The 15513-nt window shown below is 40.1% G+C and overlaps 1 protein-coding gene across 2 annotated transcripts in view; it reads left to right on the forward strand.

The window, feature by feature from the left end:
- The window catches only part of grin2aa (glutamate receptor, ionotropic, N-methyl D-aspartate 2A, a), a 311778-nt gene that overhangs the window by 272057 nt on the left and 24208 nt on the right, over positions 1 to 15513 (forward strand). For both annotated transcript variants that reach the window (XM_057861597.1, XM_057861596.1), the window contains one exon: positions 6552 to 6712. In XM_057861597.1, the coding sequence (XP_057717580.1) occupies positions 6552 to 6712 (161 nt within the window). The remainder of the gene's footprint in view (positions 1 to 6551; positions 6713 to 15513) is intronic.

Genomic DNA, 15513 nt, shown 5'->3' on the forward strand with positions numbered 1-15513 from the left:
GGCTTTCTTATGAATGCCCTCCAGCTTGGCGCTGTTAACTTCCCTCCACGTTGTCTGCACCCAGGGATTGTAAAACGTGAAGACTGCATTGCTTCTGGTTATTGTAGATTTTTCACACTTTGAGGATCCTGATTCCTGTAAACAGTACAGATTTACTACACTTGATCTTAACCAAAATTTAGGTTTTTTGCTGGTCTAAAGTTAATCTTATGAAACAACAGTGGAGTGATAAGTGTTTTTAATCTTACTTTAAAAAACTAATTGTTACAGTCACAAATTACTTGTTGCAAAAAGTAACTAGGAACTGTTACCACATTGAAATAGTAATTAGTTACACAGCAACGTAACTGACATTACTTTTCGTGTTGTACACGTGATTAAATTATACATTCTATAAAAGATGTTCTTAACCTTGCAAAAGGTACTGAACCCCACGAGTTTCCACAGGTGCATCCACTGAACCCCTCGGAATATCATAGTAAAGCCATTATTTTACGAATTCGAAACCGAATAAGCTAACATCTAAGTGAATTCGTGTTCAAATTTCTACCAGATTTCGAATTTACCACAAATAGTTTTGCCTTTTGCTGTTGTTGATTTTCAAGTTGGTAAATGAAACTTGAAAATTTCATTTCACACTATTTTTCATGTCTACATTCTCATTTTATTGTCACATCCTTGCATCACATACTATTTTCATGGCGTAAAATGAAGCTTTTTTTTTATTTTTTTTAATTATCTACGCAGTTCACGTTGTCTGCATGTCTGTTATACTTCCTCATACCAAGTGCCAGTCAATCTCCTCCGATTAGATAGAGGGCTAGCAGTTGAAAGAAATGCAATAAAGCCTGTAAATTGAGGCCAAACCAGTACAAAACCTGGTCCAAAATGCCACTTTGCCTAGATTTGTCAGCGTACAAAATAGGCCTCTGCGTTTCTTAACCTTCACTCAACCCCTGAGGCTTACTCACCGAACCCCTGGGGTTCGATCGAACCCACTGTTCTATAATATACATCAAATATGTTTATATTTACTGATTAAATTAAACAGATTTTTTCATTCTAAAAAAAAAACATCGGTCACACTTTTTACTTTTTTTCAAATTTCACATATATTAGAATGTCACGGTATACAAACTTTCAAATGCTGTGAAAAAAAGCTTTTTTGTTTTTCCTGTTGTACCGTGACCCCCATACTGAGGTACGTACTGAATCGTGACTTGTATGTATCGTCACACCCCTAATATATATAGATTTAGTTTTCAATGTGTAGGTGAGGTGCTGAATCTCCTGCCTTTCCTGTTTTTGCTCTTGTTGTTTTGATTAAAAAAAATCACACAGGTTTCATGGATAGTCATTCAAGAAAAGTTTAGGGCAAGTGAAAAACATCACACAGGGTTCATGGATAGTCATATATATATATATATATATATATATATATATATATATATATATATATATATATATATATATATATATATATATACTGTATTAAATTGTAGTGTCTACAAGGGCAACACAAATTTGGTGATGATAATGCACACTCAGCAGGAAAACAGCACATTATTTTCAATTAATTGTACCCACCTGGACACCACAAACTGGATGTAAAAAAAAAGTTGCACGAGAGTTTAAGATGACGCTCACCACGCTAAATGCTAATGCTAACAAGAAAGGGAATGCCATACTAACGCTCCAACCTAGCCAATCATCATCGCGTTTGCAACGGTGTCACCACCCCCTTCCCTCCTCCCACTCTTTGACAAAATCAGACAACCCACGCTTCATTCGACCAAATTGTAGTAACGCAGTAATTGTAGTAACAAATTGTAGTAACGCGCCCCTTCACATCCACAGTAACAGTAATGGTGTTGCAAAGATGTGAAAAGTAATTAATTTGATTACTTACTACTGAAAAAAATAAAGCCATTAGACATGCTGTTATAATCTAAAGCCGTAATCAACAACGCTGGGGGTGATATAACTTAATTGGGCAAGGCAAGGCAATTTTATTTATACAGTACAGCACAATTCAACACAAGGCAATGCAAAGTGTTTTACATCACATGAAGATCATAAAAATCACATGAAATCAATATTCAGTCATTATAATAATATTAAATCATTTTTTTCCCTCAAACGCATGTTTGATTGGCTGATGACTAAAACCCCCACATTCACACAATCCTGACAGAAATGCATGTCAATATGAAGCCTCTTCCGCCCCCTTTGAAGAGGAGGGATATTAGAAGTTTTTTTCCGGCCAGCAGCAGCCACTGTAAGTAATATAAAAAGATGTCAATGTTGTGGAGGTGGGGAGCACACCATTAATAATTTTGCTACTAAAAGTCCAACCAGCATCAGAGTTTGCATAACATTAAACTGTGTGAACTTGCTAACCTGTAAAGCTCAAGTAGGAAGCTGATTAGAGAGGTGTCCTCCTGTATGTTTTTTACTGGTAATGTTAATTCAACTTAGCATTTTGTGCATTTATTCATCAATTAAAATGTATTTTCTACATCATTAAAAAAAAAAAAAAAGTTTTTATTTGCAGCACATATTACCGACCCCCCCCCCCCCCCAAAAAAAAAAAAAAAAACTTCAAAAGCACAACCACTCTAAATTTCCTTAATATGAAGCAGGCATTTTGAAAAATTACTTTTTCCCTCTGAAAATAATACTAACCTTTTTTTTAATGTAGGAACCAGCCATTTTTGAGAAATGTACCCAATCTGTTTGGTCTTATTAACCCTTTAAGGTCTGGGCCTATTTTGTCTGATTTTGCATGCGTTTGAAGTTGCCTTTGTATTTCAAAGAAAGAATTGTTTACGATGGCCTGGTTTGGTCCCTTTTTTGTGACACCTTGAACTTCATGTCCAAACTGTTGTTTCCTTCACTGACCAATTATAAATCATCACTTTGGGCCCAAAAAGACCAAAAATTCCAAAATCGTTTTGTTAAAATGTTTAATATTGATGTCCAATTGACAACCAAACATGCGTAACGAACCGTTTTGAAACTATGTAATATTAATTCAACATGTTAGGATGAACATTCAACCAAAAAAAATTTGAATAAATAGTCTTATATTTGACAATTCAACATAAACAACAGATATAGCCATAGGCGTTTTTTGCCTTTATACATGCTCTAGTCAAAACAGGTTATATACAGCAGACCAAACAGTGAAGAACAGTGAAAAAATATATACCATCTAACACAAAAAGTGTTTAGAGGCCATCTCTTTATAAGTTTAGGTATTGCGGCCCATCACCTGATGAAAACTATGTACACACAATCAAGCTTCTTGAACACACATTTATATACACAAATTGAGAAGACATTGTGAGGAAAAAAAATATATATAACATTGGAAAAAAAAGTAATTTCAAAAATATTTACAATAAACAAGTTACATTTTTTTTCAGGCATGCCAATCCAAAAAGCAGTTTCGTCCTGGAATTAGACACAAGGCTACATCACACAGCCCACACTTCCATGGGGTGTCGGTCCTCTTTCCACCCTTCCATTTTCATTTCACTTTACTTTCATTGTCACTATAAATGTACATGAAAAAAAGTCAGTATTTATGAAAATAATAAAGTATCAAATAAAAATATATACAGCAATAAATAATAATGGAAATCTATATGTATGACAATAGAAAGAATACCATAGCTGAATATGTGCTACATCCGTAATCTTCATATAGAAAGAAGAACACCACAAATTATAAATTCCTGCCTGGGATACACACAGTGCACGTACGACTTTGATCTGATATGCACATTTTATTATTATACACACAAACACACACTTATATTGCATCAAAATTAACTTTGTCTTGCAATATCAAAAGAAACTTTCAAAAGAAACTTTTTCAGCATAAAAAAAAAAGTGAGTTGGCTTACCTCTGCTCGTCGATGGTGTCACCCACGTGTTCAAATCCGTCACTATCTTCACTCGAGGACTCTTCCGAAGAAGACGATGATGACGAATTTGGACCATCCTCTTCCTCAAGTTGATCAAAAAGCACAATTGCTTGCGCTAAATTTAGTTTTCCGTTCATTCTCAAAGTCACACAAAGTCGCTCGCTTGATCCAAATGGCCGTCGCTCGCCACCTCGCTGCTTCAGAACACTCCTCCCTCTCGTTCGGTGGAACCTCGCACGGCAGTTATATTTATAAAAAAAACACATTTTGTGCTTCCACTGTATATTCGAAAGGGTTCGTTTGATTTGTGTTTTTTTCATGGAGCTTCCGTTTTGAAAAAGGACAAGAAATGATGGAAATATAGACATAAACAAATGATCCATGCAGCGTTTTAATGTTTTTTTGAGAGGACAATAAAACTATAAAACTTAAATGACAATATCTCACGTTTTAGTGGGTCGATTGACTTCAAATAATAACGAGAGTAAACCGCAACTTCCGCACTTTAAAACGAGACCAACCAACGGCATGTGGGTGACGTAATTAAAACGTGAGGGCGCTTCAAAGACGACGTGCGCTGAGGACGCGCCGGCGCTTCCTTCGACTCTCAAGGGTTAATGTCCCGTCCCAGCAAAAAGTGTACATGCAGGTTATGCTGTTATAGCGTCCCTACCAATTTTGAGACTACGCCCTTGCCTATAAATATACCGTTGCAATAGAAGCCAGTATAACGATTTCAAAACTGGTGTAATGTGGTCCAGTTTCCTTGTATTTGTGAGGACTCTGGCTGCAACATTCTGTACTAGCTGCAACTTCCTGACTGATTTTTTATAAAGACCTTTAAATATACTGTTGCAATAGTCCAATCTACTAAAAATGAATGCATGTATAAGTTTTTCCTTGTCTTGTTGAGTCAGAAGCCCCTTAATTCCGGCTATATTTTTTAGGTGGCAATTTAGTGATGGGAGATTTAGTGACGAACTTTAGATGGCTGTCAAATTTTAGGTCTGAGTCAATAATTACGCCAATATTTCTGACTTGATTTGTAGCTGTAAGTGACATTGAGCTAAGGTGCCTGCTTATCTTTGACCTTTCCTTTTTTGGCCCAAAAATGATCACTTCTGTCTTCTCCACATTTAGCTGGAGAAAGTTCTGGCACATCCATTCATTAATTTGATGAATGCATTTACTCAGGGAGACTAAGGGACTATAATCATGTGGGGACACAGAAATGTGGAGTTGTGTGTCATCTACATAGGTGTGATAGGAGATGTCATACTGTTCCATAATCTGAGCTAGGGGAAGCATATAGATGTTAAATAACAGTGGTCCAACAAAGGACCCTTGAGGGACTCCACGCGTGAATTTGGTTCGTTCTGACTAATGGTTTCCGATTGACACAAAGAAATCCCTGTCATGTAAATAAGTGTGTAATTAGTGTGTCTATATCTCATGTAGATTACAGTTTATACAGTTCTTTAAACCTATTTGCCACAACCTTATGTACACTCAACCAGAATGAGATTAGACACATTTGCAAGTCTTTTATTTTTCATAAAAAAATATTCTCATACATTAATGTTGAGAATGCACTTCAAATACAATATTTACAAAACGTGTCTTAATGACTATGTTTGGGTGGTGGTGGGTGGTGCTGAATGTAACTAAAACCAAATTTAGTGACTTTAGAAGTCAAGTTATACTTCAATTTCAAGGTAACTTTGTCATGTTAAACATCCATTCACCCAAATAAAGAAAAATATTTGGTCGAGTTTAGGTTTGTGGAGTATAAGAATGGCATTAACCCTTTGAGGGACAGTGGTCATTACGGTGGACAGCTATTCAAAAGTAGACACTTAAGACCTCTAACCCTTTATAGGGCAAGTGACTATTTTTGGTCATTTTAAAAGCACAGATATTTTTAAAAATTATATTACTTTTATAGAATTGTAAATACATTCATGAATTATTACAATGTTTATAAAAGCTAAATAATGAAATTAAAATCAATAAAACCAGAACTACACTCTGGTTACAGCCCAAAATAAACAACAATAAGCATTTTTTTTTTCATATTACTTTTATAGAATTATAAATACATTCATGAATTAATACAATGTTTATCAAAGCTAAATAATGAAATTAAAATCAATAAAATTAGAAGTACGGTCTGGTTACAGCCCAAAATAAACAAACAAGTAGATGTTTTTTTTTTTTTTTTTTCATAATATTTAACTCATTGCATGCAATTGACATCGATAGACATTCAATTGATTTACAAACTGGAAAGTCTGGCCATGAATATCCATCTTTCAGTACCACTGACTGGGAAACGTTGTCTAGCGCCATCACTGGCAGCCAATGAGTTAAATAGGTGCTCTGTATGGGTTTAAAAAGCCTTAAATAATGTTTGATACGATTAAAGATTATTTAATAAAACTTAATCTCTACTTTAATTAGAAGTGGTACACTCAAGGACAAGAAAGCTGTGCTGTCTTTCACGACACGGTCTCAGGATTGTTTATTTAATCATTGGAGGCATGAATGCAACAAATTACAACTCAGAACATGCCCAAATTAATCAATCTGAAATATTTCATATTTTGTTTTTCTCTACAGTTTCAGAACCCATATGCATACTCACCACCATTCCGCTTTGGCACGGTTCCAAACGGATCTACTGAGAGGAACATCAGAAAGAACTACCCTTCCATGCACCAGTACATGGTCAAGTATCACCAAACAGGAGTTCAGGATGCACTTGTCAGCCTAAAATCTGGGTATGGCGAGAATGTATGTGAGTGTTTGTGTGACTGCAAGGTGAGCTCACGTGATTTGTTTTAGGCAAGAGTTGTCATGCTAACTAATTCAAATCATGCTAATGGAAATGTTTTTTTTTCTGCAACACAAGTGTCATTAAACACACACATAAATCCCTAAACACTCATTATCAGAACTATATTAATTTTGGGACTATAACACTAGAAAACCCAGCAGAGACTGACCCAGCCTCTCCCAAAGACAAATACTCCTAATATTCCCAAGCAATGGCCTCTCCTCCTAAAAAACCCAGAAGTGGCCCAAATGACCCAAGTGCTTTTGAATTAGCAAGTCGTTGTCCGGCAATGTAAATGCAACAACTAAACATAAATTGTGTTAGGAGTCGGCCCAAACAGCGGGGAACACACCACGGTTGCACAATTCTTATGATAGTTTGTATCAGTTCAAGTCAAGCTACATTTATTCATTTACATTTAATTATTGAGTTTTACGCTTTTTACAAATTTTTAACTCACTTCTCCTATACTCCACACAGAAAAACCAAGGGGGGAAAAAAAAATGGCCCAAATGTGTACATTGTTTTGCAAAAAATGTGTTTTAGAACTGCAATTTGAGTTTAAAGCAGGATTGTGTCTATAGTTTAGAATTACCGAATCAGGGGCATGGAGCATGAATTGTGGTCATTTTGTCTGAAGTTAGTACAAGAAAATGTGTTAAAACCTTTGAGAAAAACAGAAACAGATAAAATTTGTGTCATGAGAGGGAAGAAGGGAGCGGCCCTGAACAGTTGATTTGAACACACTGATACGATGACTAGATGTCCTAATAGCCGTAATTATTATAAACGGGATATATCCTGCACAGTGTTGTTAATCTTACTTCAAAAAGTAATTAGTTACAAGTTACTAACTAAATCACTTTCTGGGAGAAGTAACTCAGTTACCTCACTGTACACTTTTTGCTTTTTCTACAGTATTTCATCGTTTTGACTTGATAGTTTTGATTTGCTGGGATTACTCTTTTTTGAATCCTGTGCATGAATAAATATCAGGAAGAAAAGGCAAACATAAACTTTGTCAGAATCTTACTTCAGTTTTAAATTTGATACTGATTCAGTGTTCTATTTTCTGCAGGCATCACAAACATACTGTTATAACAAATATTGCTAGCATATAAAGGTCCCACAAATACACTATCAGAAATATTTTTTCCGACAGTAAAATTGTAAAACAGCACACTTTAATGAAATGTGCAAAACCCCAGAAATGTAGCTTGACTTGAACTGACACAAACTATCACATGAATAGTACTACTGTTGTGTGTTCCCCTCCATTTGGGCCGCATAAAAACACAATGTATGTCTCGTGGTTGCATTTCCAGATGAACGGCTGTTGTCTGTCGGACAACGACTTGCTAATTCAAAAGCACTTGGGTCATTTGGGCCACCTCTGGGTTTTTTCGGAGGAGATGCCCAATCGGCTATTGCTTGGGACTATTAGGAGTACCAGAATTCTCTGGGACTTCTAGTGATAAGACGCTACTTCCCCCCTCTGCTTTTTACACTGAAGAGTGATTTTTACTGGTTAATGTTTTGGTGTAAAGATCCCATAATGCAATGTAAAACCGTGTGTTTTATAGTCCAGTGCAGCTTATTTATGAACAAGTACTGTGAAATTTGTTGGGTGTGCCTTATAGTTTGGTGAGTCTTATTACTGAAAATTACTGTATGTACTGTACATACAGTACATATACGTACATACTGTACTGTACTGTACGTACAGTACATACATACATACATACAGTACATACTACGGTACTCAAAAGTAAAAGTATTGAAGTATCAATACTGAAATGTGGAATGCTGAATTTTATGTTGTATTTGATAACTATTTCAAAAGTATCAGTACTCAGTTATTTGTTCAGTTATCCATGCTTAAATCCGAAATGAGCTTGTGCCATCTTCCGCTTTTAGCTTTTTTGGCTACTAAATGAAGCTCGGTCCCCTCTGATAAGGCGTCGCGCAAAGAATTACGAAGTGACACATCAATAGTGATAATGTCTATGAAACAGAATATGCTACACGAGCACTTTATTAGGCCTGTTGTTATCACTTGTGTATGTAAATCTGATGTTAGTAGATTGTTTTATTCTCGGAGATGCGTGTGTGGTTGCCTGGCAGGTTTTTAACATGGGGTTTGCCGTCATATTTTCGTGATCAAAGCACAGTTCCGCCCTGTTTCGGCCCTGAATCTTTTACAGTTCCAGCATGCCAGACCGTTCCAGCCCTGAATCTTTTACTGTTCCAGCGTATCGGACCGTTCTGGCCCACTTTCACCTCTGGCCAGACAGCCAATCCATTTGAAGGGGGGGGGGGGGTTAGTTGTAAATGAACAAACATTTTTTCGCTGCCATACTCCCAGTTCAATTGGATTGGACGTCTACTAGTGATAATTAAAACTCTTTAAATTAGTTTTAGTTTTTAGGATCACATGATTGGACATCTATCATTATCAAGAGTTCATAAATATGGTGGGGCCTATAGTCCGTAAATTACGGTTTTATTTGGTTTTCTATCAAGAAAAAAAAATCTTAAATTATCAGGTAGACCAGACTCGTGTAAATGCCCAAATCCCTCACAAATACAAAGGGTGTGTGTGTGTGTGGTGTTTGTCAATGTGTATGTGTGTAATTACATGTCTGGGATTGTGCTTGCTTGCTACGTGACAGCTCCTGTGAGACTGGGGATGAATGAGACTGCTCACTGGGAACAGCAGGATCTATTTTTAGTGCCTGGTCTCTATAATGGGACTTGCTGGTCTGTGTGTGTGTTTGTGTGTGTGTGGGGGGGTGTTAAGGGGTATAACACAGCAAACCAAGGACATATTGGAAGAGTGCAGTGGTCGAATGGCTAAAAGATTGGAGTTAAAGATGGGGAGGGTATAAAGAAAGAAAAAAATTGAGGGGTGAACTTGTCCCACCATCATTTGAAATAGGAAGACGGGGTGAAGGAGGTTATTGAAGGTTGAGGGCTAGAAGTCAAGCGTAACTTCTCTGATTGGAGGAAATAAAGGATTTGAGGAGGGCTGTGGGTTCAACAGTAGAAAGCAACCTGGAAATCAACCCATTTTAAAACACTGACTTTGTGGTGCTGTTGAGCTACTGTATTTTTGATTACAATGATGTCATTTTTAACTTATTGACTGCCTTAGACGGAGATAGACAAACAATAGTTATATTAAAATGAGCTGTTTTAACATTGACCACACATTAACTTTAGCATTTTATCTTGTACAACACTGCAATTAAGTAAACACATAAACAACCTTCCTACTCTTCTAACGCCTGCAATGTCATTTAATCAATTAACTCATTGGTTCCCATTGACGGTTATAGATGCCCAATCCCTATCACCATCAATTGCAATGAACATGATCATTCAGTGAATGAAGTCCCTTTTACACACTCTGAAACACAAATTTAACCGTCCAGTAGTTTTATGTAAAAACAATTTCCCGGGTTGACTGACACGGATATTTCATGGGTCTATGTATCATGTCCGCGACTTTCCCGGGAAGCGGTGTGCGTAAAAGCAGGCGTTAAATTCTCGGGTCATAGCACGATGGCTGATGACGTAAATATCATGGCGGGTCGATCGTCACCTCCTACCTCTTCACAGTAAGACGAAAAGCGGTAAACAAACATCAAACACAATACTAACAAGACAACAAAAAAAGCGGGATTTTTTTCTTCCCAAGCCAGCGGGATTCTTCCTTCCACCCTTCTCTTGGATCGCCTGGGTTTAAATTAGAAATAAGATCTTAAGCCCGAACCCGACATGATCGTTATTATGGTCAAGTCGGGCCAAGGTTCTCTCTCTCGCTCACTTTTTAAAATAAACATATATATGTGTACTAAAACAATTTATAGATGTTAAACTAAGGAATACTTGTTATAAAAGAAATAATTTGGATAGGAAAAAGAGAAGGCGCTGTATGGCAATAGCAAACAGGAGCTGCAGAGCCAGACCGTGCCATGCACTGTCTTTTTAATCTTCCCCTCTGCGAGTCCGCAAAACCGTATCTATTACATATTTTTGACCTAGTATTTCGATATGGAGCAGCAAAAAGTTAAAAACAAGCTAAAGACGGGGGAGTTGAAAAGACAAACACGCACCGGTAAGATTGGGGTGTGGAAAGGCTTCAAATTGTATGTGGCGCTTTGCTCTCATACGAGAAATATATTGAGCAAACTTTTCTAGCGTTATTTCATTGTGTAAATACATTTATAATGATCATAAAAATATGTAGACGATTCAAACATGAAGAAAACTTTTTTTTCTGCCAACTTAGAATTTGTTACAAAAGACAGGCTTTAAATTGTTATCATTATGCACAGGCATCGTCACAAATGTGATCACACAAAACTCAAACCAGTCCGTTTTTCCAAGCAGCAAGCAGTGCTCTGTCCAGGTCTGACTGCCGTATACCCTCCCTCTCCTCCTTCTCCTGAGTCCTCACAAATAAAACAAAATGTCGTTTATTTTTCGGGATCGGGCCTACAAATAAAACATCAAATTTCGTGGGGTTTTCAGGCTCAGGCCTGCAAATCAAGTTAATTGATCGGGCTCGGGCAAGTTTGGGCTTTAATACTCGCGGACCTGGTTCGGGTCGGGCTAGATTTTTTAGGCCCGGTCTTACCTCTAGCTTAAATATAGTCTTGATGAGCTGGAGTTAGCTGCAGTTACGACATCCCTCCGGAACAAAACACGATTTGACCAATATTGTGACAGCTGATGCAGACGAAAAATGACGTAATGTCTGGGTTATTAAACCGCGCCAGCAGCCCACCCCTAACAGAGAGCGCCAGTGGGCAACACGGGACAAGGGTGTGAAAGTGTCCAACCAACGTCATTCTCGGGACATCTCTACATCCGTGAAAGCAATGACGCGAATAAATCCCGCGTCACATTACACGGGAATTTCCCTGGATATGTGTGTGAAAAGGGCTTGAGTTAAAGATGTGGATAGATTATTAAGGAGATTATACTCGTAGAATAAAATTAAAAAATGAGTAGTGTTAAGTAAATACACATCACATTAATCCAAAGTGTTATTTTCTCTAATCTGTTTCATTACTTTTTCTTTTTTTCTATTGTTAATGAGTCATAAGTAAAACATGAGCTTCCTAGACATGAACTACTGCTATACTGGTGTCACACGCATCTTATTTTATTGCTTATACAGTGAGTATGCACCGGCAAAGCTCCAAGCAAAAGCCTTGACAAAGTAAACACGTATGCTCGTGTGTAGCTGCACTTGAACAGCTAACTGGCGGGTCTGCGTACACGGTAATTCCCTCATTGATAATTCTATTTGGCGGCATTAGCAGATGAGCAATGCTGCGGCATTCAGCTGTTTAAGGCTCGATGGCTGGATTAGCTCTGATCACACATAATGCTGACAGGCTTTACACACGCAATCTGCTACAGCCGCGAGAACCAAACTATTCACAAGGGGAGTTTTGAAGGAGCCATTTGTTAGATTGGTGGCCAACAATGGTACTGCAACCAGGATCAATATATCGAAGAGCACAACATCCCTTTCACCCTATATGGATTGGACGTCTAGCGATGCCAATGGTAGCCAATGAGTTGAGCAGTCTCTTACCTAGGCATGACAAAAAAACTTTATATTCAAGTGAGTATTAGTAGTAAAAGAATATATATATGTATGGTGGAAAACACTCAGGTGACTTGAAGTTCCGCTCTGTGACCCCCAATTTGGCCAAATTTCAAAATTGTCCTATATGCATGTGTGATACATCGTTGGAAATCTTAAAATCTCCATTTTCTGGGGGAAGAAACAGCAAAACCCTTTCTGGAGGCGAGAATACGCGAGAGCAGAATTACAGACGCCATGACTTTAAGGAGATATTATCACGTACTTACCTTGTTTCGATCCAAAAACTCCATGTAGCATGTATCACTGAGTGTCAAGAGAAAGTTCTGAATGCCCACAGCTGGATTTTTGGGGGATTTTATGGGTGAAACATGGCAATATAACAAGGGTCGCGATGCAGAAATCTTTTTCATATATTTACCCTTATAAACGTTTTTTTTTTTTCTTTCAATTATTGTTTGTTTGGATCAATTATTTATCATCTCAAATAACAGGGAAAATGCAACAGTTACAAAAAAAAAAAATACAAATCAGCGATAGTTATGAGGTAGATATCCGTGTCTTTTTGACAGACGCCAATTTTTTCATTGGGACTTGCTGGTCTGTGTGTGTGGATGGGACAGCATTTGTTTAAAAGTTTATAATAAGCGAGTGAATAATTTTTTTAAGTGTTTGTTTTTGTTTTGTTTTTTAAACGAAATATTAGACATCAATTAGTTAGTTAGTTAGTTAGTTAGTTAGTTAGTTAGTTAGTTAGTTAGTTAGTTAGTTAGTTAGTTAGTTAGTTAGTTAGTTAGTTAGTTTTATGGCTGGGTTAAAACAAAAGCGGTTGCGCGACATCTGTAAACGGGGGTTTTCGGGCTAAAACGGACAAAATAAAAATAGTTCGGGGGCTTAATGTGCCATGAATCTGCTATTGCAGCATATAGACATATTGTTCTATCAAACACAACAGTTGTTTTGGCTTAAAATACAGCAGTTTCTTTTAAAGAGGAGTGCAAGAGCAGAAACTGCTTTTTCCGTCTTGTCTGTGTTTTCCGCCGTGTATAGGTTAAGTTGTATGGTACCAGCATCGGTCACACACACAACATAGGCAGGTATCGGTATCAGTGCAACACTACTTGTAATAATGGTAGACCATTCAAAGAGCTGCAACCAGTGTGTATATACACAGTATGTATGTGTGTTTTGATCTAAGGCTTGTACAGTATGTCCTTGAGACATCAGCTCAATGGCATGGCAGCATATACGATTCTAAAATGTCCTCGTTTTTTGAATTCATTGTGAAATCACTGCTGTGGCAGTTACCTTTCCCAAGCAGACACAACCTGATGCCTGGACATCATAATACGAAAGTTACGTATGTAACTACGGTTCTATGAATCCCGAATGACCGCCAGAGGCGGTGCTGAAAGCACTGAATGATCCCTTCGCGCATGCGCAGTGCGAGTATTAATACCAAAAAAGTCACCTGTGACCCCAGGTTGACCTCCTGCCGGGGTATAAGTTCCGGCGTCAACCTCGTACCAGCCCCTACAGAACCTTCTCGCGTGTGGCACGAGGATTCTGAGTGACGGAACGCTCTGGCGGTCATTCGGGATTCATAGAACCGTAGTTACATACGTAACTTTCGTTCTATTTCATCCCTGCTAACCGCCAGAGGCGGTGCTGAAAGCACTGAATGACCAATACCAGCGGGGTCACGAAGAAACAGACACAAACCTCACAGGGAAGTCCCCTCCGATCCGAAGACCGCACCCAGCGGGTGGGGAGAGGTGACGTCCAAACAGTAGAACCTGAAGAAGGTGCCAGGCGCCGACCATGAGGCGGCGGCACAGATGTCCTCCAGAGGCACCCCTTTGAGGGCAGCCCAGGATGTGGCCACGCCCCTGGTAGAGTGACAGCGCACACCCGACGGCAGGGGGCGACAAGCCATCTGATAGGAGTAAGAAATAGTATCAACGACCCAATGAGAGAGGCGCTGCTTGGAGAGGGCAGAGCCCCGACCACGTGCCCCGTAGCAGACAAAAAGTTGGGACGACCTACGAAAACTTGCCGTGGAGTCCACATAAAGCCTCAGGGCCCTCACCGGGCACAACAGCTCCGGTCTGCTCCCACCCTCCCCAGGCGGGGGGCGGTAACGAGCAAGGCGTAAGGGACGATTGTAACGGGAGCCAGCCAACACCTTGGGCATAAACGCAACGTTAGGCCACAGTGTGACACCTGAACCCTCGGGGTGCCAAAACATGCACGACGGGCTAACCGAGAGTGCGTGCAGTTCGCCAACCCGCTTAGCAGAGGCAACGGCCAGCAGGAACGCCGCCTTGCGGGCGACCCACTGAGGCCCGGCCGCATCCATAGGCTCGAAGGGGGGGCGGCACAAGCTGTCAAGCACCAGCTGCAGATCCCAGACCGGGGCGCGAGGACACCTGCGGGGGTGGAGCCTCATAGCCCCCTTGAGGAATGTAGCGACCAGGCCGTGGTTCCCCACAGATCCACCAGAGACCTTGGCGTGATGAGCAGAGATGGCAGCGACGTAGACCTTGAGGGTGGACGGAGAGCGACCAATATCAAGGAGGGACTGTAGGAAGTCCAGAACAGTGGGGACAGAACAACTCACCGGGTCATCCCCACGGTCCCCGCACCACTTCACGAACAACCTCCACCGGCCAGCGTACTGCAGCCGGGGGTGGAGGGCGCCCGGGCGTTCAAAAGCGTCCGCCTGACTGAACTCGAGCAGGCGTCAAACAGCGAGTCGGTCCCCTCAGCGGCCAGACGTGCAGGCGGAGACGGCGAGGATCGGGATGCCATAACTGGCCCCCCAACTGGGACAGTAGATCCCGCCTCTCGGGGAGGAACCAAGGCTCGCCGACACACAGGCTGCGCAGCAGGGGAAACCATAGGGGAGCCGGCCAGAAGGGGGCCACCAGCAGCAATGAGTGCCCCTCCAAAGACACCCTCCGAAGCGTCAGCCAGATCAGAGGGAGCGGCGGGAAGGCGTAGAGCAGGACCCTCGGCCAGGGGTGGGCCAGCGCGTCCTGACCGAGAGGGCTGGAGCGCTCCCCCAGGGAAAACCAGAGAGGGCAATGGGCCGACTCCCGGGAGGCGAAGAGGTCCACCTC

The sequence above is a fragment of the Corythoichthys intestinalis genome, chromosome 16 (assembly GCF_030265065.1).
Source record: "Corythoichthys intestinalis isolate RoL2023-P3 chromosome 16, ASM3026506v1, whole genome shotgun sequence".
Classification (NCBI taxonomy): Eukaryota; Metazoa; Chordata; class Actinopteri; order Syngnathiformes; family Syngnathidae; genus Corythoichthys; species Corythoichthys intestinalis.